Below are 23,430 nucleotides of genomic sequence, written 5' to 3'. Positions count from 1 at the left end.
TCACCTCTGAGTTTTTCTTGCCTATGCAAATGCTATACAATGAATGGGGTTGCCATACATATCCATATATACATATACAGTAGAGTCTCACTTATCCAACATAAACGGGCTGGCAGAATGTTGGATAAGTGAATATGTTGGATAATAAGGAGAGATTAAGAAAAAGCCTATTAAACATTAAAATAGGTTATGATTTTACAAATTAAGCACCAAATCATCATGTTATACAACAAATTTGACAGAAAAAGTAGTTCATTACACAGTAATGCTATGTAGTAATTACTGTATTTACGAATTTAGCACCAAAATATCATGATATATTGAAAACATTGACTACAAAAATGCGTTGGATAATCCAGAACGTTGGATGTGAGACTCTACTGTATATTTATATGCACATGGTCTGACCTTAGTCTATTTTACCCAAATGCTGCAAACTAAAGGCCCAAATACCCTAAAGGCACCAAATTTCAACTGATATTGGATGCTAAGTAGGGCCAGCCGTGGTTGATTCTTGGATGGGAGACCGCCAATGAATACCCTGAGCTCTATTTCAGAGGAAGGAACTAATCAAACTATCTCGGAGGATTCCTTGCTTAATATATTAATAAAGTCATCATAAATCCATAGGTTTCTTAAAGGCACAGTCCCGGGTGCGAATGGCACAAATGGCTCACCTCTCTGTCCAGCCCGGTGGTGATGACGCTGATGAGTCCGGTCTGGTTGTTGATGGTGAACATCTGGCTGTGGGGCTCCTTGGGGTTCTGGTTGGTGATGGAGTAGGTGACGACCCCGTTGTAGGTGTCCACGCTGTCGTCCTTGTCGGTGGCCGTCACGGTCATCACGGCCGTACCTGGAAGGAAGGCAGGTGAGTACGGCAGGTCTTGGTGGTCCAATGGAAGCAAGATAGGCCATGGTTGTATTCATCCCCGTCTATACCTGGCGTGGCTCCTTCTGCCACGAATCCTTGGAAGACCTTTTCGGTGAACTCGGGCCGGTTGTCGTTCTGGTCGCCCACCTTGATGATGATCTCCATGGGGTCCTCCACCGACTGACCGTTGGCCGACACGGCATAAGAGAAGAGCTGCAACGAAGAAGCATCCATCATGACTATCACTGGGAGGGGGGCCTGGGCAAGAAACTCCCCAAACCCCTCTTTCCAATTGGGCCACCATTTCCATATACATACTGTGGCAGTGAGTTCCGCAGTTTAATATTTTCAAAGTATTTCCATCCAACCCCAAACCTCCCCTTTATTATCATTGGCTCTTATATGATCCACAGACCAGAGGGAAGGGGGATATGGGCCACCATTGCTATCTATGTACATACTGTGGCGGTGAGTTCCGCAGATGAACCTTTGCAAAATATTTCCAAACTCCCCTTTGTTATCATTGGCTCTTATATGATCCTCAGACCAGAGAGAAGAGGGATCTGGGCTACCATTGCCATATACGTACATACTGTGGCAGTGAGTTCCGCAGGTGAACATTTGCAAAATATTTCCAAACCTCCCCTTTGTTATCATTGGCTCCGATATGATCCTCGGAACAGAGGAAAAGGGGATCTGGGCCACCAACGCCATATACGTACATACTGTGGCGGTGAGTTCCAAAGTTGAAACTTTGCAAAGTATTTCCAAACTTCCTCTTTGTTATCATTGGCTCCTATATGATCCTCAGACCAGAGGGAAGGGGGATCTGGGTTACCATTGCCATATATGTACATACTGTGGCGGTGAGTTCCACAGTTGAAACTTTGCAAAGTATTTCCAAACTTCCTCTTTGTTATCATTGGCTCCTATATGATCCTCAGACCAGAGGGAAGGGGGATCTGGGTTACCATCGCCATATATGTACATACTGTGGCGGTGAGTTCCACAGTTGAAACTTTGCAAAGTATTTCCAAACTCCCCTTTGTTATCATTGGCTCTTATATGATCCTCAGGGCTGAGGGAAGGGGGATCTGGGCCACCATTGCCATATACGTACATACTGTGGCGGAGAGTTCCGCAGGTTAACCTTTGCAAAATAATTCCAAAACTCCCCTTTGTTATCATTGGCTCTTATATGATCCTCAGACCAGAGGAAAAGGGGATCTGGGCCACCATCGCCATATACATACATACTGTGGCAGTGAGTTCCGCAGGTGAACCTTTGCAAAATATTTCCAAATCTCCCCTGTGTTAACATTGCCTCCTATATGATGCTCAGGACAAAGGGAACTGGGATCTTAGGATGAGTATACTGCCTTTAGAAATGTATGTGTATCTATTTTCCATATGGAAGTGGAAAAGAGAGATATGCACATTTTTAAGGGCAACGCACTCGCCCTAAGATTCTTCCCCCTTGGACCAAGGAAATGTGTACATAACAGGGGAATTCCAGACATGAAACAATCAGGGCCAGCTAACACCTCCCAACAAAAGATTCCCCCAGATAGGAAGCAGCCAGGCTTTGAAGAGACAGAACTGAGCCCAGAGGAGGGAACTGCAAGTCCAGGTGGATGGGCTAATGAGCGGTTAGATAGGAGATTAATGTTCTGTCAACATAGATCTTCTCATGAGGCTAGTCAAGGTGTTCAATGGCAACACTGCCTCACCTCATAATTCCACAGATATATAAACCCCGCTTGCCTAGTTTCCAATATAACACAACCTCTGAGGACGCCTGCCATAGATGTGGGCGAAACGTCAGGAGAGAATGCTTCTGGGACATGGCCAGACAGCCTGGAAAACTCACAGCAATCCATGATGCAATGTGTTTATAAATAAATATGAATGACGTAGAACAAGGGGAAAGCGGGGAGGGGTCTCACCACGTATCGGTCGATAAGCTCTCTGTCCAGCGGGTGGTTGACCATCAGCCAGCCGTCGTCCCGAATGATGGAGAAGACCCCCACGGGGGGGCTGTCGGCTCCTTTGCCGGTGATGCTGTAGAAGACCTTCGTGTCCTTGTCCTTGTTGGATTTGATCTGGAGGAAGAAGCGGGTCAAATGTGGAGGGCGTGGTGTTCCGTCCGCCAGAGGTTTGGTTTGCATTTTTTCATAGTTGCAGAAAATAGCACCTGTTTGCATTTGTTCCAGGGTTGCTGCAGATTCTGCAGCACTCTGATAGTCAACCATTAGCAGAGTTTGTAGCCTGTTTGCAAAGCTTTGCTGCTTGCAGCCTGCAAATGTATCTTTTTGTTCCCCTTTTCCTGGGGAAAGAAGGCTCCATTTTGAGAAGCCTCTTGCCTTCTAGACTGAAGAAGAAAGAATTTAGATGTGCTTGTGTGGACAAGCCAGGCCAACTCTGACAAAGCCATCGTAAGTACTGACCTGCCTTTAAAACCAGTGCGGAGCATAGATAGGGAAAGACTTGCTCTTTCTTAAAATAGTAGCTTAGCACTGGGGCAGAGAATATCTCAGGATTTCTCTGCCACTGGAAGACGTTCTACCTACTTTACCTCAAAAACTAGCCTTGAGCTTAGATAGTTATAGACCAGCTCTTTCTGATAGCTCAGGGCTAAGATAAAGATGATCTTAGGATCTCTTCGCCTTTGGAGGAAGTTAAACCAGCAACTAAAGGGGAAAAACAAGAAAGGAACATCTGCAAGGTTTTATAAGTTGACTGTTTATATTTGCAACCTTAACAACGTGTGTCAAGTCTGCCATGGACTTTGTGAAAATAAAATTTTGTTTGATTGTTCAACTTGAAGTGCCTTTGGTTACTGGGATTTCCAGAGCTTCTAAGTAAGGCCCCTGCAGTTCACCTGGGCAAAGGAAGAAGCACATCCTAAAGCTTTAAAAGGTGCCTGGGTGTGACGGCATACGTGGAGACCCCAAAATGGCTCAGGATCCCATTGGAAACCACCTATGAGAGTGGCCAGAGGTCAAGTGGCCAGTGGCCAGCTTGAGACGGCCACCTGAGATGCCCAGGAGGGCCTTACCTGCACCAGCTGCTTTGGAAACTGGCCCTTCTCATTTTCAGAGCAATAGATGGGCGGGATGACCCAGTCCCTCTTCTGCCGCCTGAGGCCGGGCCCGGATTGCGGGAAGGTCAGCACTTCCCCATGGCCAAGCATGTGGGGATCCTGCCAGGACAAACACAACAACAACAACAACAACAACGTTTGAGGGCTGCCTTTGCTCATGTCTCAAACATCATCCAGACCACTACAATCCTGGGAGTTGTAGTTTTGCAAGGTCCGCAAAGGTGCCTCACTAAACTATAATTGCCCTTACTCATAATATTGAGCCACAACAGTTCAAACTGCATTACATTTACATCGTAGATCAGGCATGGGCCAACCTCGGCCCTCTCTCCAGGTGTTTTGGACTTCAGCTCCCACAGTTACTAACAGCCTACCTCCTGACACGCAGAAATAACACAAAGCACCCCCAACAGAAGGCCACCCAGCCTCTGTAATAATAATAATAATAATAATAATAATAATAATAATAATAATAATAATAACTAGAGATGCAAGGTCAGAGACAGAACTGAGCTCAGAGGAGGGAAATGCAAGTTCAGGTGGACAGACTAATGAGCAGTTAGATAGGAGACTGATGTCCAGTCAACATAGAGCTTCTCATGAGGCAGTACGAAGGTCAAGTCGCTCATTAGACAAGTCCTTATCAGCTTAATGGGAAACGGTACAATTTTATGTCTATATTAGAGACACCAGCAGATCATTCCCTCAATCCAGACAACGTTGATGTTAGAGGACAAAACTTTTGCCAAGTCAAATGCCAAGGGATTTTTAGTTCCAGGTTTCCTTAAGTTTCTTGTGTTCATGTTTCAAGTTCCTAAGGGCTGTTCCTGTATTGCATGTTTTGGATTTATCCTGCTTTCGTATTCCTGGTTCCTGATGCATATCATGTACTCCGAACTCTGAGGATTATTGTTGATTGTTACACTATTTTGCTGAATTGCTTTTTATATATATTCTGCAATAAACTGCTTTGCTATTTTACCTTGGACTGGATTGTGTGTTAAATACAGAGCTGTAATCCCAGCCTTAGAGTGCAACAGGCACAATCAAAGCACCCCCAACAGATGGCCAGACAGCCTTTGTAACAACAACAACAACAATAATAAAACATGCCTGCCTTCCCTGTAATTTCTTGATAGCCCCACTGTTTAGTCCTGATGCTCGCTATGTGTTTTATGAATATTATTTTCCTGTTATTGTTTTAATTATATATACAGTAGAGTCTCACTTATCCAAGCCTTTGGATAATCCAAGCCATTTTTGTCATAAGTTTTCAATATATCATGATATTTTGGTGCTAAATTCATAAATACAGTATTTACAACATAACATTACTGCATATTTAACTACTTTTTCTGTCAAATTTGTTGTATAACATGATGTTTTGGTGCTTAATTTGTAAAATCATAACCTAATTTGATGTTTAATAGGCTTTTCCTTAATCCCTCTTTATTATCCAAGATATTCGCTTATCCAAGCTTCTGCCGGCCCGTTTAGCTTGGATAAGTGAGACTCTACTGTACTCTTGTATTATTTTACCTGTTGATCGGGCTTGGTCCCCATGTGAATTGCTCTGGGTCCTCTCGGGGAGATGGAAGCGGATTATAAATAATAATAATAATAATAATAATAATTATTATTATTATTATTATTATTATTATTATTATTATTATTATTATTATAGCATTGGATGCCGAAGTTAATGAATAAAACCCATGCCTACCGGGTGCCGCTGGGAGTGCTGCTCGTGGTGCCGGTGTCCGTGCCGAAGCCGCAGGGTCACTTGTGCCGAGTGTTTCTTCCCGGCCGCGTCCCATCCGTGGACGGAGAAGCTGTGGTGGTGGCTTTGGAGGCGCAAGGGGCGCTTGACCACCAGGGTGCCGTCCGGCCGGAGCCTGAGGCGGGTGTCGTCCGAGAGGAAAGGGACCTGCGTCCGGTCAGTGCAGTCCGTAAAAGTCACTGGGAGGGAGGGAGAGAGCCAACGTCAGTGGGAAAGACCTGAAAAAGTTACCTTGCCAGATGGGCAACCAAAGATAATTATAAATATATAAATGTAATGAGTGTTTTTCCCAGGGAGTAAACAACAAAACCACTGAAACAAATCACACCAAATTTGGCCACAAAAAACACAGCCATCCAATCTACCGTATATACTCAAGTATAAGCCGACCCGAATATAAGCCGAGGCACCTAATTTTACCACAAAAGAACTGGGAAAACATTGACTCCAGTATAAGCCGAGGGTGGCAAATTTCAGAAATAAAAATAGATACCAATAAAATTACATTAATTGAGGCCTCAGTCGGTTAAATGTTTTTGAATATTTACATAAAGCTCTAATTTAAGATAAGACCATCTAACTCTGATTAAATCATTATTTTCATCTTCTTCAATGTAAATGTGCTTATGTATCCTTTTAATAATACAGTAGAGTCTCACTTATCCAACACTCACTTATCCAACGTTCTGGATTATCCAATGCATTTTTGTAGTCAATGTTTTCAATACATCATGATATTTTGGTGCTAAATTCGTAAATACAGTAATTACTACATAGCATTACTGTGTATTGAACTACTTTTTCTGCCAAATTTGTTGTATAACATGATGTTTTGGTGCTTAATTTGTAAAATAATAACCTAATTTGATGTTTAATAGGCTTTTCCTTAATCCCTCCTTATTATCCAACATATTTGCTTATCCAACGTTCTGCTGGCCCGTTTATGTTGGATAAGTGAGACTCTACTGTAATAGTATAAAATAATACATGTAATAACAATAATAAATACCGGAAAATAATACATGTAATAATAGAGTAAAATAATAAATGTATTATTTTTATTATTATTATTATTAATAATAATAATAATAATAATAGAGTAAAATAAATGTAATAGTAGCAACAATAATAGATAAAAATAATAAATGTAATACTACCAATAATAATAGAGAAAAATAATAAATGTACCATATATTCTCGAGTATAAGCTGACCCAAATATAAGCCAACCAGGACCCTCACCCATGTATAAGCCGCGGGGGGATTTTCAGTCTTTAAAAAAGGGCTGAAAAACGAGGCTTATACTCGAGTATATACAGTACGTCTTTCAGTCAAAAAAAGACCTGAAAACGTTACCTTTCCAGATGGGCAACCAAAGATAATAATCTATATATATATAAATGTAATGTGCATTTTTCCCATGGAATAAACAACAAAACCACTTAACCAAATCACACCAAATTTGGCCACAAAAAACACAGTCATCCAATCCATGTCTTTCAGTCAAAAAAACTCTAGAAAAATAGCCAAGGCTGGCATATATAATTGTGGGTTCCTAGCCGTGGCGTGGCCTAAATGACCATTGGATGCCCTTCAATTAAATGCTTGCTCCATTTATTTTAATTTATATAGAAACAGGTTTTAAAATATGCTTTCATGGAATGCATTTTAATATTCAAAGCGCATAAACAGCAAAGGAAAGGTACTGACCAACACTGCCCACAAGGGGGCGCCATTGCTCCATCTCACTGGAAACTAAAGCAGCAACTTTTTTTGAAATTTAATTTACAGTAATTTTAATTTTTTAATTGCTTTATTATTCTGTGGCATACTGGGAGTTGTAGTTTCCAAGATCTTGACCTTGTTTTGCCAAAGAGTGCCAGGCTACAACTCCCAGGATTCCATAACATCGAGACGCAGCAGTTAAAAGTGATATTAAACTGCATTAAGTCTACAGTGTAGATGCACCCTAGGTGGCCTTAGGAAAGGGTATAATATAATAATAATAATAATAATAATAATAATAATAATAATAGTAATATGAAATCCAGCATATCTATCTTGTTTGCTGTGTCATAATAAAATAATAATAATACAGTAGAGTCTCACTTATCCAATATTCGCTTATCCAACGTTCTAGATTATCCAACCCCTTTTTGTAGTCAATGTTTTCAATAAATCGTGATATTTTGGTGCTAAATTCGTAAATACAGTAAATTACTACATAGCTTTACTGCGTATTGAACTACTTTTTCTGTGAAATTCGTTGTAAAACGTGATGTTTTGGTGCTTAATTTGTAAAATCATAACCTACTTTGATGTTTAATAGGCTTTTCCTTAATCTCTCCTTATTATCCAACATATTTGCTTATCCAACGTTCTGCCGGCCTGTTTACATTGGATAAGTGAGACTCTACTATAATAATAAATCCAGCATATATATCTTGTTTGCTGTGTCATAATAAAATAATAATAATAAATTTTATTCTAATGCTTTTATGTTAAGCCATTTTGAGTCTACTTGGGGAGAAATAAGGCAGGGTATTATTATTATTATTATTATTAATAATAATAATAATAATAATAATAATATATACACATAATAAAAGTGGATATGTGTATGTGTGTATGTGGCTCCCACTTCCACAATTTGCATGACCCCGCCCACTGCTTCTCCCTTAACCCTTTCCTACCCTTTCCTATGGCACATAACAACCAGAGCAGAACTGATCAGCAGCTGAACATACTGAAGGAGTTTGGGAGACTGACTCAACATGATGGAAGTTGTAGTTCACCCTGAATCAAGACACAGCACTGCGACCTCCATTGGCAATGGAACTGGACCACATTTGGCTCACACAACCCCCATGACCAACAGAACATACTGGAAAGATTTGGGGGAGAAGTTGCCTTCACTTTAGGGAGTTGTATGTACTGGGATTTATAGTTCACCTACAATCAAAGAGTACTATGGTCCCCACCAACGATGGATCTGGACCTAACTTGGTTCACGCAACCGCCATGACCAACAGAACATACTGGAAAGATTTGGGGGAGAAGTTGCCTTGACATTTGGGAGTTGTAGGTCCTGGGATTTATAGTTCACCTAAAATCAAAGAGCACTATGGTCCCCACCAGCGATGGACCTGGACCTAACTTGGCTCACACAACCGCCACGACCAACAGAACATACTGGTGAGATTTGGGGGAGAAGTTGCCTTGACATTTGGGAGTTGTAGGTACTGGGATGTATAGTTCACCTAAAATCAAAGAGCACTATGGTCTCCACCAGCGATGGATCTGGACCTAACTTGGCTCACACAACCGCCATGACCAACAGAACATACTGGTAAGATTTGGGGGAGAAGTTGCCTTGACATTTGGGAGTTGTAGGTACTGGGATGTATAGTTCACCTAAAATCAAAGAGCACTATGGTCCCCACCAACGATGGATCTGGACCTAACTTGGCTCACACAATCCACATGACCAACAGAACATACTGGTAAGATTTGGGGGAGAAGTTGCCTTCACTTTTGGGAGTTGTGGGTACTGGGATTTATAGTTCACCTGCAATCAAAGAGCACTATGGTCCCCACCAACGATGGATCTGGACCTAACTTGGCTCACACAACCGCCACGACCAACAGAACATACTGGAAAGATTTGGGGGAGAAGTTGCCTTGACATTTGGGAGTTGTGGGTACTGGGATTTATAGTTCACCTGCAATCAAAGAGCACTATGGTCCCCACCAGCAATGGATCTGGACCTAACTTGGCTCACACAACCGCCACGACCAACAGAACATACTGGAAAGATTTGGGGGAGAAGTTGCCTTCACTTTTGGGAGTTGTGGGTACTGGGATTTATAGTTCACCTACAATCAAAGAGCACTATGGTCCCCACCAGCGATGGATCTGGACCTAACTTGGCTCACACAACCGCCACGACCAACAGAACATACTGGAAAGATTTGGGGGAGAAGTTGCCTTCACTTTTGGGAGTTGTGGGTACTGGGATTTATAGTTCACCTACAATCAAAGAGCACTATGGTCCCCACCAGCGATGGATCTGGACCTAACTTGGCTCACACAATCCACATGACCAACAGAACATACTGGAAAGATTTGGGGGAGAAGTTGCCTTCACTTTTGGGAGTTGTGGGTACTGGGATTTATAGTTCACCTGCAATCAAAGAGCACTATGGTCCCCACCAGCGATGGATCTGGACCTAACTTGGCTCACACAACCGCCACGACCAACAGAACATACTGGAAAGATTTGGGGGAGAAGTTGCCTTCACTTTTGGGAGTTGTGGGTACTGGGATTTATAGTTCACCTACAATCAAAGAGCACTATGTTCCCCACCAGCGATGGATCTGGACCTAACTTGGCTCACACAATCCACATGACCAACAGAACATACTGGAAAGATTTGGGGGAGAAGTTGCCTTGACATTTGGGAGTTGTAGGTCCTGGGATGTATAGTTCACCTACAATCAAAGAGCACTATGTTCCCCACCAGCGATGGATCTGGACCTAACTTGGCTCACACAACCCCCATGACCAACAGAACATACTGGAAAGATTTGGGGGAGAAGTTGCCTTCACATTTGGGATCACATTTGGGATGGGTTTGTGGGGAATTGGCCCTTGACATCTAGGAGTTGTAGGTCCTGGGATGTATAGTTCACCTGCAATCAAAGAGCACTATGGTCCCCACCAGCGATGGACCTGGACCTAACTTGGCTCACACAACCGCCACGACCAACAGAACATACTGGAAAGATTTGGGGGAGAAGTTGCCTTCACTTTTGGGAGTTGTAGGTCCTGGGATGTATAGTTCACCTGCAATCAAAGAGCACTATGGTCCCCACCAATGATGGACCTGGACCTAACTTGGCTCACACAACCGCCACGACCAACAGAACATACTGGAAAGATTTGGGGGAGAAGTTGCCTTGACATTTGGGAGTTGTGGGTACTGGGATGTATAGTTCACCTGCAATCAAAGAGCACTATGGTCCCCACCAGCGATGGACCTGGACCTAACTTGGCTCACACAACCGCCACGACCAACAGAACATACTGGAAAGATTTGGGGGAGAAGTTGCCTTCACTTTTGGGAGTTGTGGGTACTGGGATGTATAGTTCACCTGCAATCAAAGAGCACTATGGTCCCCACCAGCGATGGACCTGGACCTAACTTGGCTCACACAACCGCCACGACCAACAGAACATACTGGAAAGATTTGGGGGAGAAGTTGCCTTGACATTTGGGAGTTGTAGGTCCTGGGATGTATAGTTCACCTACAATCAAAGAGCACTATGGTCCCCACCAGCGATGGATCTGGACCTAACTTGGCTCACACAACCGCCATGACCAACAGAACATACTGGAAAGATTTGGGGGAGAAGTTGCCTTGACATTTGGGAGTTGTAGGTCCTGGGATGTATAGTTCACCTACAATCAAAGAGCACTATGGTCCCCACCAGCGATGGATCTGGACCTAACTTGGCTCACACAACCGCCATGACCAACAGAACATACTGGAAAGATTTGGGGGAGAAGTTGCCTTCACTTTTGGGAGTTGTGGGTCCTGGGATGTATAGTTCACCTACAATCAAAGAGCACTATGGTCCCCACCAGCGATGGATCTGGACCTAACTTGGCTCACACAACCGCCACGACCAACAGAACATACTGGAAAGATTTGGGGGAGAAGTTGCCTTGACATTTGGGAGTTGTAGGTCCTGGGATTTATAGTTCACCTACAATCAAAGAGCACTATGGTCCCCACCAGCGATGGATCTGGACCTAACTTGGCTCACACAACCGCCATGACCAACAGAACATACTGGGCCGGGCTGTGGCACAGCTGGCTAGTAACCAGCTGCTATAAATCACTACTGACCGAGAGGTCATGAGTTCGAAGCCCGAGTCGGGTTAAGCCTCCGACCATTAAAAAAAAAAAATAGCCCTGGCTTGCTGTTGACCTAGCAGCCCCGAAAGACAATTGCATCTGTCAAGTAGGGAAAATTTTGGTACACTTTATGCGGGAGGCTAATTTAATCCGATCCCCACCAACGATGGACCTGGACATAATTTGGCACACAGAATCCCCATGACCAACAGTACATACTGGAGGGAATTGAGGAGGACTGAACCACAGTGATGGGAGTTGTAGTTCACCCTACAGCCAGAAAACATATTGAACTCCACCTAGAGCAAACTTGTCCAACATGATAAAGTTTAACTATTGATGGACTGTGTTGTCGAAAGCTTTCATGACCAGGGTCATTGTGCATTTTCCGGGCTGTCCGCCCATGTCCCAGAAGCATTCTCTCCTGACGTTTCGCCCACATCTATGGCAGGCATCCTCAGAGTCCAGGATTACAGGTGAGGTTTGCAAACTTTCACCTGCAATTCCCTACTAATGATGCATCTAGAGCAAACCCGCCCAACATAATAAAGTTTAACTACTGATGGACTATGTTGTCGAAAGCTTTCGTGACCAGAATCACTGGGTCGTTGTGCATTTTCCGGGCGGTCTGGCCATGTCCCAGAAGCATTCTCTCCTGACGTTTCGCCCACATCTATGGCAGGCATCCTCAGAGTCCAGGATTACAGGTGAGGCTTGCAAACTTTCACCTGCAATTCCCTACTAATGATGCATCTAGAGCAAACCCGCCCAACATAATAAAGTTTAACTATTGATGGACTGTGTTGTCGAAAGCTTTCATGACCAGGGTCATTGTGCATTTTCCGGGCTGTCCGCCCATGTCCCAGAAGCATTCTCTCCTGACGTTTCGCCCACATCTATGGCAGGCATCCTCAGAGTCCAGGATTACAGGTGAGGTTTGCAAACTTTCACCTGCAATTCCCTACTAATGATGCATCTAGAGCAAACCCGCCCAACATAATAAAGTTTAACTACTGATGGACTATGTTGTCGAAAGCTTTCGTGACCAGAATCACTGGGTCGTTGTGCATTTTCCGGGCGGTCTGGCCATGTCCCAGAAGCATTCTCTCCTGACGTTTTGCCCACATCTATGGCAGGCATGCTCAGAGTCCAGGATTACAGGTGAGGCTTGCAAACTTTCACCTGCAATTCCCTACTAATGATGCATCTAGAGCAAACTTGTCCAACATAATAAAGTTTAACTACTGATGGACTGTGTTGTCGAAAGCTTTCGTGACCAGAATCACTGGGTCGTTGTGCATTTTCCGGGCTGTCCGGCCATGTCCCAGAAGCATTCTCTCCTGACGTTTCGCCCACATCTATGGCAGGCATCCTCAGAGTCCAGGATTACAGGTGAGGCTTGCAAACTTTCACCTGCAATTCCCTACTAATGATGCATCTAGAGCAAACCCGCCCAACATAATAAAGTTTAGCTACTGATGGACTATGTTGTCGAAAGCTTTCGTGACCAGAATCACTGGGTCATTGTGCATTTTCCGGGCTGTCCGGCCATGTCCCAGAAGCATTCTCTCCTGACGTTTCACCCACATCTATGGCAGGCATGCTCAGAGTCCAGGATTACAGGCGAGGCTTGCAAACTTTCACCTGCAATTCTGGGCAATAAAGGTCCAGGCAAAGAAAGGAAAGGCATGTTAATCCTGCCGGAAAAAAAACACCTTCTTGTTCAGGTGACTCTACCTGCGGGCCATTTTTCACCTCTTTTTTTCTCCTATTTCCATCACAAAAGGTGTGGCTCCTGCAGAGCCAGGTATGGCTCCTTTCCCCCCCAAAAATGTAACTTTTCCAAGGCTCCAGGCGGAAGAAGAATGGGTGTCATGCAGCTTTCTTTCTACCTGGCGTCAGGAAAAGGGAGCGCCAAACAAACCCGGCCAAACCGGTTGCTCAGGTTGGCCTACCTGCTTCGGCAAGATCCGACAAATCCCTTTCCCTTGGGAGAAAAAAGCCTTTGCGGAGGCAGAGAGAAAGAACGCCTTTCCCAACCATTGCTTCTTTTAATTTCCATTTCCAGTCCAAAACAATTGCAACTGGCAAGAGGTCCCGGGGTTTGCAAAAATTGAGGAATTGCATGCAAAGTTGAGCTCTCCCTCCAGGTGTTTTGGACTACAACTCCCACAATTCCTTTTTTTTTTAAATTATTTTATTTATGATTTTGACATGTACATAAAAATAAAGAAAGAACACATTTTGGAAAAAGTAAAATGAAAAAGAAAAACAAAGAGAAAGAAAAAAACCCAACAACAACAACAACAACAACACAAAACAAAAACCCTGAAGCCACTTCCAGCTCCTCTGCATTGCTTTGTAAATCAACCTTTGAACATTTGACATTTTTCGGTAAACCACCATATGTAACCTGAAATCTAAGAATTCCTGTAAGCGCAAATCACAGAAGTTCTATATTACTTCTTAGCAAATATTGTTTCAGTTTGGTCCGATCGGTCCATTTCCTTGGTGAAATACTCTGATACTTTTTGTGTTAATAAATCCATGTTCTTGATATCAATTAGCTTCAGTATCCATTTTTCTGTTGTGGGAATTTCTTGTGTTTTCCATACTTTGGCAATACATATCCTGGCCGCTGTTGCCATGTATATAAAGAGTTTTTCCGTATTGGAGTCAGGAGAGAATGCTTCTGGGACATGGGCGGACAGCCCGGAAAACTGACAGCAAGCCAGTGATTCCGGCCACGAAAGCCTTTGATAACGCAATAACAACTATATACATAAAAAACTGTTCTTTGAAGCTATGAGAACCAGGAACTTCTGGTTTTAAATGGAGATTCCAAGGAAAATGAGTTGTTTGTCTGCTTTAGGGCAAAAAACCACAAGAGCAAATGCCTGTGACTCACTCGATATATACCATGAAAGTTTAGATCTCTTTGGGTTTCGCAAACCCAGACATTGCGCAAATATATCTGCATCAGGGACAATGTGTTTAGTTAGTAAAAAATACAAAATATATATATAATGCTCCGGGACTGCAAGGATGGATTATTCTGCAAATAACAGAAGTGGAAGAAAGAGACGGAGAAGTCCCTTTTGCTGCTGGTTATCAGCTGGAAAAACCCACGCGAGGCATCGAGGGCGACATCTGGCCTGAGAGAGAAATGAACGGAAGAAGGACAAATACGGTCCTCGGTGATGGTGACGTGAGCCTTCCTCCCACGTGGATGAGGACAGCGCCCAAAAAGAGACAATTTCCTTATTGGGAGTCTCAAATAAGGACATCAGAGACACAAGAGCAGGGGTCCTCAAACTGTTTAAGTGGAGGGCCAATTCATGGTCCCTCAGATTGTTGAGGGGCCGAATTATCATTTGGAAAAAGAAAAAAACGAACAAATTCCCATCGAAATTAGGCAAGCCCCCACTCTGTTAGCCTTCAGGAAAGATTTAAAAACCTGGCTTTTCCGATGTGCTTTCGGAGAGTAACTATTACACACTTCTTTTGTTCCTCCCCCATCATCTATCCTCTAGATTGTTTTTATCTTATGTCCCTGGTCTCCGTGATTGTATTCTTATCCTTTTCTCACCCCAAGTTTTAATTAAGTGTCTCATGTGGCCCGCCCTGTTATATATATATATATATATATATATATATATATATATATATATTGTGTTGCATTGTATATGATTATTTATTGTATTGTTTAATTGTATTATGATATGTTGTTTTATATTTTGCTATATTGTACTGTTCTGGGCATGGCCCCATGTAAGCCGCCCCGAGTCCCCGTTGGGGAGATGGTGGCGGGGTATAAATAAAGTTTTATTATTATTATTATTATTATTAAATTCCTATGCTCACTGCACATGTCTTATTTGTAGTGCAAAAAAAAAAAAAAACCCAGCAACAATTACTTATTTATTTATTTACTACATGGATACCCCACCCTCTCTCATCCCGATGGGGACTCAGAGTGGCTTACAAGTTGTATGTACATACAGTATATTATATAATTAGCATAGCACAATATTAGCATTATATATTACTATATTGTACTATACCATTATACCATAATATTATTAGTAATATTACATTTAATATATAATATATAATTAATATTATTATATGATACAATATTATTATGATTAGCCACCCTGAGTCCCCTATTGGGTAAGAAGGGCGGGGTAGAAATACTGTAATAAACAAACAAACAAATAAATAAATAAATATTATTATATAATTAGCATAGCACAATATTAGCATTATATATTACTATATTGTACTATACCATTATACCGTAATATTATTAGTAATATTACATTTAATATATAATATATAATTAATATTATTATATGATACAATATTATTATGATTAGCCACCCTGAGTCCCCTATTGGGTAAGAAGGGCGGGGTAGAAATACTGTAATAAACAAACAAACAAATAAATAAATAAATATTATTATATAATTAGCATAGCACAATATTAGCATTATATATTACTATATTGTACTATACCATTATACCGTAATATTATTAGTAATATTACATTTAATATATAATATATAATTAATATTATTATATGATACAATATTATTATGATTAGCCACCCTGAGTCCCCTATTGGGTAAGAAGGGCGGGGTAGAAATACTGTAATAAACAAACAAACAAATAAATAAATAAATATTATATTGTATTACATTAAAATATTTATTATCAATATTATATGTATACACAATATTTTTTATTACAATATATTATATTATTACCATATCATTCATTTACAATATTTCATTTACAATATTGGTAAATGAAAAAACAATACAATATTTAAAAATAAAAATAATTTTAACCAACATACTGTAAACTTATCAGGATTTCAATGGGAAGTGTGGGCCTGCTTCTGGCCAATGAGATAATCAAGTAGGATTGTTGTTGTTGTTGTGTCTTCAAGTCATTTCAGACTTTGGGCGAGCCTAAGTCTAAAACTAGGGCGGGGGCCAGGTCAATGGCCTTGGAGGGCCGCATCCGGCCCCCGGGCCTTAGTTTGGGGACCCCTGCACAAGAGGGTCCACGGAGGTCATCTAGACCAGGCACGGGCCAACTTGGGCCCTTTCTCCAGGTGTTTTGGAGAAACAGATAAACAGATAGAGATATGGTATCATAGAAACCTAGTTAGAAGAGACCCCCAGAGGGTATCCAGTCCAACCCCATGACAGATACATAGATATCATAGAATCCTAGAGTTGGAAGGGACCCCCAGAGGGCATCCAGTCCAACCTCATGATAGATACATAGATAGATAGATAGATAGATAGATAGACTAGAATCCTAGGGTTGGAAGAGACCTCAAGGGCCATCCAGTCCAACCCCATCTATATATATAAAAGAGTGATGGCATCACGGCAGCGGACAAAACAACAAAAGTAAACACCCCACAACCTCGAAAATTGACATCACAACTCCTCATCCATGCCTCTAGGTTGATACAACAAAAAGAAAAGAAAAATAAAGTCCTAATTAGAGGGAGAAGAATAATTGTTTTTATCCAATTGCTGCCAGTTAGAAGGCTAAGCTCCGCTTACTTGGTCTCCTAGCAACCCACTCAGCCCAGGGGACCCTTTACCCTAACTACCACCAATTCCTCAATAATTTATTTCCCATACCACCATACTTTGCCACAGCAATGCGTGGCTGGGCACAGCTAGTCTATATATATAAAAGAGTGATGGAATCCTGGCACCGAGCAAAACAACGAAACTAAACACCCCCCAACCTCGAAATTTCACAACACAATCCATCATCCACGCCTCGAGGTTGAAACCACAAAATATCACATCACGAACCTCCACAGGGCCTAAAAAAAAAACCAAAAACCGGAGCTATTCAGTGCAATTCCAATGGGCCACAGCAACGCGTGGCAGGGTACAGCTAGTGTTAGATAGATAGATAGATAGATAGATAGATAGATAGATAGATAGATAGATAGAATAGAATCCTAGAGTTGGAAGGGACCCCCAGAGGACATTCAGTCCAACCCCATGAAGGACAGACAGACAGACTAGAATCCTAGTCTGGGCCTGGGCTGTGTCGCAGGCGGGAGAGCAAGCCAGCTGCAATTGACTGCAATGAATCACTCTGACCAGGAGGTCATGAGTTCGAAGCCCGCTCGGAGCCTATGTTTGTCTGTCTTTGTTCTATGTTAAAAGGCATTGAATGTTTGCCTATATGTGTAATGTGATCCGCCCTGAGTCCCCTTTGGGGTGAGAAAGAAGGGCAGAATATAAATGCTGTAAATAAATAAATAAATCCTAGAGTTGGAAGGGTCCCCAAGGGCCATCCAGTCCAGCCCTATGACAGATAGATATCATAGAATCCTAGAGTTGGAAGGGACCCCCAGAGGGCATCCAGTCCAACCCCATGATAGATAGATAGATAGATAGATAGATAGACTAGAATCCTAGAGTTGGAGGAGACCCCAAGGGCCATCCTTCCAACCCCATGATAGATAGATATCATAGATTAGAAGGTTGGAAGCCACTGATCTACACCATAGAATGAATGCAGCTTGACCCTACTTTGATTGGCATAACAATAGCTAATATTACTACTACTATATTATTATTATTATTACTATTAATAATAATATTCCTATTGTATTATTATTGGTGCCCCTGGTGATGCAGCAGGTTAAACCACTGAGCTGCTGAACTTGCAGACCAAAAGGTCGCAGGTTTGAATCCGGGGAGCGGGGTGAGCTCCCGCTGTTAGCCCCAGCTTCTGCCAACCTAACAGTTCAAAAACAGGCAAATGTGAGTACCGTATATACTCGAGTATAAGCTGACCCGAATATAAGCCGAAGCACCTAATTTTACAACAAAAAACCTGGGAAAACATTGACTCCAGTATAAGCCGAGATACCAATAAAATTACATTAATTGTGGCCTCACTAGTTTAAATGTTTTTGAATCTTTACCTCAAACTGTATTTTAAGATATGACTGTTCAACTCTGATTAAATCATTATTTTCATCTTCTTCAATGTAAATGGGCCTATGTATCCTTTTAATAACAGAGTGAAATAATAAATGTAATAATAATAAATGCAGTAAAATAATAAATGTAATAGAGTAAAATAATAAATGTACAGTAGTCTCTCACTTATCCAACATTCGTTTATCCAACGTTCTGGATTACCCAATGCATTTTTGTAGTCATTGTTTTCAATACATCGTGATATTTTGGTGCTAAATTCGTAAATACAGTAATTACTACGTAGCATTACTGCGTATTGAACTACTTTTTCTGTCAAATTTGTTGTATAACATGATGTTTTGGTGCTTAATTTGTAAAATCATAACCTAATTCTATGATTCTACGAATTTGATGTTTAATAGGCTTCTTCTTAATCTCTCCTTATTATCCAACATATTCGCTTATCCAACATTCTGCCAGCCCGTTTATGTTGGATAAGTGAGACTACTGTAATAATAATAATAATAAATGCAGTAAAATAATAAATGTAATAATAGAGTAAAATAATAAATGTATTAATAATAATAAAATAGAGTAAAATAAATGTAAAAGTAACAACAATAATAGAGTAAAATAATAAATGTAACAATACCATTAATAACAGAGAAAGATAATAAATCTGGGGTCCCCAAACTAAGGCCCGGGGGCCGGATGCGGCCCTCCGAGGTCATTTACCTGGCCCCCGCCCTCAGTTTTATAATATAATATATTGTATATACATATAATATTGATAATATTATAATGTAATACAATATAACACTAATAATAATACCATATAATAATATTAATTATATATTCTATATTACATATAATATTACTAATAATATTACAGTATAGTGGTATAGTTCAATATAGTAATATATAATGCTAATATTGTGCTATGCTAATAATATAATATATTGTATGTACATATAATTTGTAAGCCACTCTGAGTCCCCTTTGGGGTGAGAAGGGTGTGATACAAATGTAGTAAATAAATGCAGTAAATAAATAAATAATAAATAAATACATTTTAGACTTAGGCTCGCCCAAAGTCTGAAATGATTTGAAGGCACACAACAACAACAACAACAACAACAACAACCCTAATTAACTTGACTATCTCATTAGCGAGAAGCAGGCGCACATTTCCCATTGAAATCCTGATAAATGTATGTTGGTTAAAATTATTTTTATTTTTAAATATTGTATTGTTCTTTCATTGTTGTTGTTGTTTTTGCACTACAAATAAGACATGTGCAGTGTGCATCAGAATTTGTTTGTATTTTTTTTTCAAATGATAATCCGGCCCCTCAACAGTCTGAAGGATTGTGGACCGGCCCTCGGCTTAAAAAGTTTGGGGACCCCTGTAATAAATATACCATATATACTTGAGTATAAGCCGATCTAAATATAAGTCCACCAGGACCCTCACCCGAATATAAGCCGAGGTTTTTTTCAGTCCTAAAAAAGGGCTGAAAAACTAGGCTTATACTCGAGTATGTACAGTATATCAATGGGTGTAGGTAACGGTGCTCCATGCAGTCATGCCAGTGGCCACATGACCTTGGAGGTGTCTACGGACAACGCCGGCTCTTCGGCTTGGAAATTGAGATGAGCACCAACCCCCAGAGTCAGACATGACTGGACTTAACATCAGGGGAAAACCTTTACCTATTACTATTATATTATTATCTTTATATTCTTTTTCTCCGTTGGGGGGGAGGGAACTCAAGGTGGATAACAATCCCACACTTTGGAAAAGTTTTACAAACTACAATACAAAAGTAATAAAAATAAAATAGTAACAGGGTGGTAAAAAAACCAGAATTAAAATACAATAAATACTCCCCCACCTTTGCAGGAAGCCCATGTTTGGACAATGAGCTCACCTGGCGGTTTCGCTCTGACTTTCCAAGCGGCGGGACATGAGTTTCACTTGTGGTTGAATCAGACCGGTGTTGTTGTCATAGGTCTGAATAATTCGGGACGGGGACCAGGAAGGACAGGAGACTTTGCTCTCTAGGACTCGCCAAAGTCACAGAGGTCATCATTCCGGACCAGAAGTCAAGCAAATAGACTTTGGAAAGTCCAGGTGACAAATGGCCAAAAAATCCCATGGGTTTCACTTCCACACCTAGGACTCATTCATTCCCATAGAAGGGATCCCAAAAACATTCACTTCTGGATCTATTTGTAGAGTGCAGTTTTGGCCCCATCTGAACTGACCTAGCCCAATGTTATGGGATCCTGGGAGTTGTAGTTCGGCACTCCTGGACAGAGAAGGTGAAAGACCTGCCAAAACTACAACTCATCGCTGGGTGCGTCTACACTGCAGAATGAATGCAGTTTGACGCCACTTCCGCTCCACCCATGGCATCAGGGGAGTTGTAGTTTCTCATTTTGTACTAGGTTGTGTTATAGGACAGTTAGTTGCCTTGCGCCCCTATGAAAGGCAGAGGAAAATAAAGACGACAACAACAACAACAACAAGCCAGTTATTTATGCCATACTTTAATAAAAGTTTAATATTGTTGTCCTTTTATGGTGGCTTTTTAATATTGTTTTATATTGTGACCATAATAATAATAATAATAATAATAATAATAATAATAGTCTAACCCCCTCTGCCAAAGTTTAGTATTGTTGTCCTTTTACTGTTGCTCTTTTATATTGTTTTAGTGTGACCATAATAATAATAATAACAACAACAGCAACAATGGTCTAACCTCCTCTGCCAGAATTTAATATTGTTGTCCTTTTACTGTTTCCTTTTTATATTGTTTTATATAATAATAATAATAATAATAATAATAATAATAATAATAATAATGGTCTAACCTCCTCTGCCAAAGTTTAATATTGTTGTCCTTTTACTGTTGCTCTTTTATATTGTTTTATATCGTAATAATAATAATAATAATAATAATAATAATAATAATAATAATAATGGTCTAACCTCCTCTGCCAAAGTTTAGTATAGTTGTCCTTTTACAGTTGCTCTTTTATATTGTTTTATATCCTGACAACAACAACAACAACAACAACAACAACAATAATAATAATGGTCCAACCTCCTCTGCCAAAATTTAATATTGTTGTCCTTTTACAGTGGCTCTTTTGTATTGTTTTATATCCTAAAATAATAATAATAATAAGAATAATAATAATAGCCTAACCTCCTCTGCCAAAGTTTAGTATAGTTGTCCTTTTACTGTTGCTCTTTTATATTGTTTTATATCGTGATAATAATAATAATAATAATAATAATAATAATAATAATAACAACAACAATAATAACGGTCTAACCTCCTCTGCCAAAGTTTAATATTGTTGTCCTTTTACTGTTGCTTGTTTATATTGTTCTAATATCATGACCATAATAATAATGATAATAATAATAATGATCTAACCTCCTCTGTCAAAGTTTAGTATTGTTGTCCTTTTACTTTGCTCTTTTATATTGTTTTATATAATAATAATAATAATAATAATAATGGTCTAACCTCCTCTGTCAAAGTTTAGTATTGTCCTTTTACTTTGCTCTTTTATATTGTTTTATATAATAATAATAATAATAATAATAATAATAATAATAATAATAATAATAATGGTCTAACCTCCTCTGCCAAAGTTTAGTATTGTTGTCCTTTTACTGTTGCTTGTTTATATTGTTCTAATATCGTGACCATAATAATAATGATAATAATAATAATAATGATCTAACCTCCTCTGCCAAAGTTTAGTATTGTTGTCCTTTTACTGTTGCTCTTTTATATTGTTTTATATCATGACCATAATAATAATATTAATAAATTTTTTAACTGATTTAAATTGCACTGTATAATTTTTATATATGCGCTTTATTGTAAGCCGCCCTGAGTCCCCTGTTGAGTGAGAAGGGCGGGATATAAATATTGTAATAAATAAATAAATAAATAAATAAATAATATTAATAATAATAATAATAATAATAATAATAATAATAATAATAATAATAATAATAAGTGTAACCTCCTCTGCCAAAGGGTATCAAACTACAGCTCCCAGGAGTCCCAATGCATTGAGCCAATGTGGTTTAAAGTGGTGCCAAACTGCATTCATTCTACACTGTAGATGCACCAGAGTTGCTCAGAGCAGAACGAAAGGAGAGAACAGGGGAAAAAGGTTGGCCGAGGTGAGCCTTTTGGTTCTGCAATAAATAACTATGGATTGAGGTGAGGTTTGCAAAAAGGTCTTGACATCCCTTTTCCTTCTGCATTCAGGGCAGACGAGGACAAAAGAGGCAAATAGGAACAGAAGAAGCCATTTCGCAAAAACAAATTGTTCCGGAGCGCCATTTTCACCTTCCGCAGCTCTTTCCACCCCATTGAACCCACCTATTCACCTCCTCTGCATACCTGTTTCACTCAATTTACAGTCTGCTTCGATTCAATTCTGCTCTGGCTCCTAAACTGCCTCCACACAGTAGAATGAATGCGGTTTGCCACCACTTTCACTCCCATGGCTTCATGCTATGAGATCCTGGGAATTATAGTTTCCCAAGGTCCACACCTTTCTCTGGGTGCATCTCCACTCTAGAATTAATGCAGTTCGACTCTACACTAGCTCCCAATGCTATGGGAACGTGGGAGTTGTAGTTTCTCAAGGTCCATAACTTTCTCTGAGTGCATCTCCGCTGAAGAATTAATGGGATTCACCTCTACTCAGACACCCAATGCAATGGGAACGTGGGAGTTGT

General features: G+C 40.4%; 1 protein-coding gene across 1 annotated transcript in view; it reads right to left on the bottom strand.

The window, feature by feature from the left end:
* Window positions 1–23,430, bottom strand: part of LOC100558436 (B-cadherin) — a 47,819-nt gene that overhangs the window by 16,943 nt on the left and 7,446 nt on the right. The window contains exons 3-7 of the mRNA XM_062961675.1: window positions 5,688–5,933; window positions 3,930–4,045; window positions 2,818–2,973; window positions 940–1,084; window positions 678–853 (exon numbers count right to left, since the gene is read on the bottom strand). Of these exons, the coding sequence (XP_062817745.1) occupies window positions 678–853; window positions 940–1,084; window positions 2,818–2,973; window positions 3,930–4,045; window positions 5,688–5,933 (839 nt within the window). The remainder of the gene's footprint in view (window positions 1–677; window positions 854–939; window positions 1,085–2,817; window positions 2,974–3,929; window positions 4,046–5,687; window positions 5,934–23,430) is intronic.

The sequence above is a fragment of the Anolis carolinensis genome, unplaced genomic scaffold (genome assembly GCF_035594765.1).
Source record: "Anolis carolinensis isolate JA03-04 unplaced genomic scaffold, rAnoCar3.1.pri scaffold_9, whole genome shotgun sequence".
NCBI lineage: Eukaryota > Metazoa > Chordata > Lepidosauria > Squamata > Dactyloidae > Anolis > Anolis carolinensis.
Note: the sequence above shows the minus strand (reverse complement) of the source record. Positions and strands in the feature narration are given on the sequence as shown.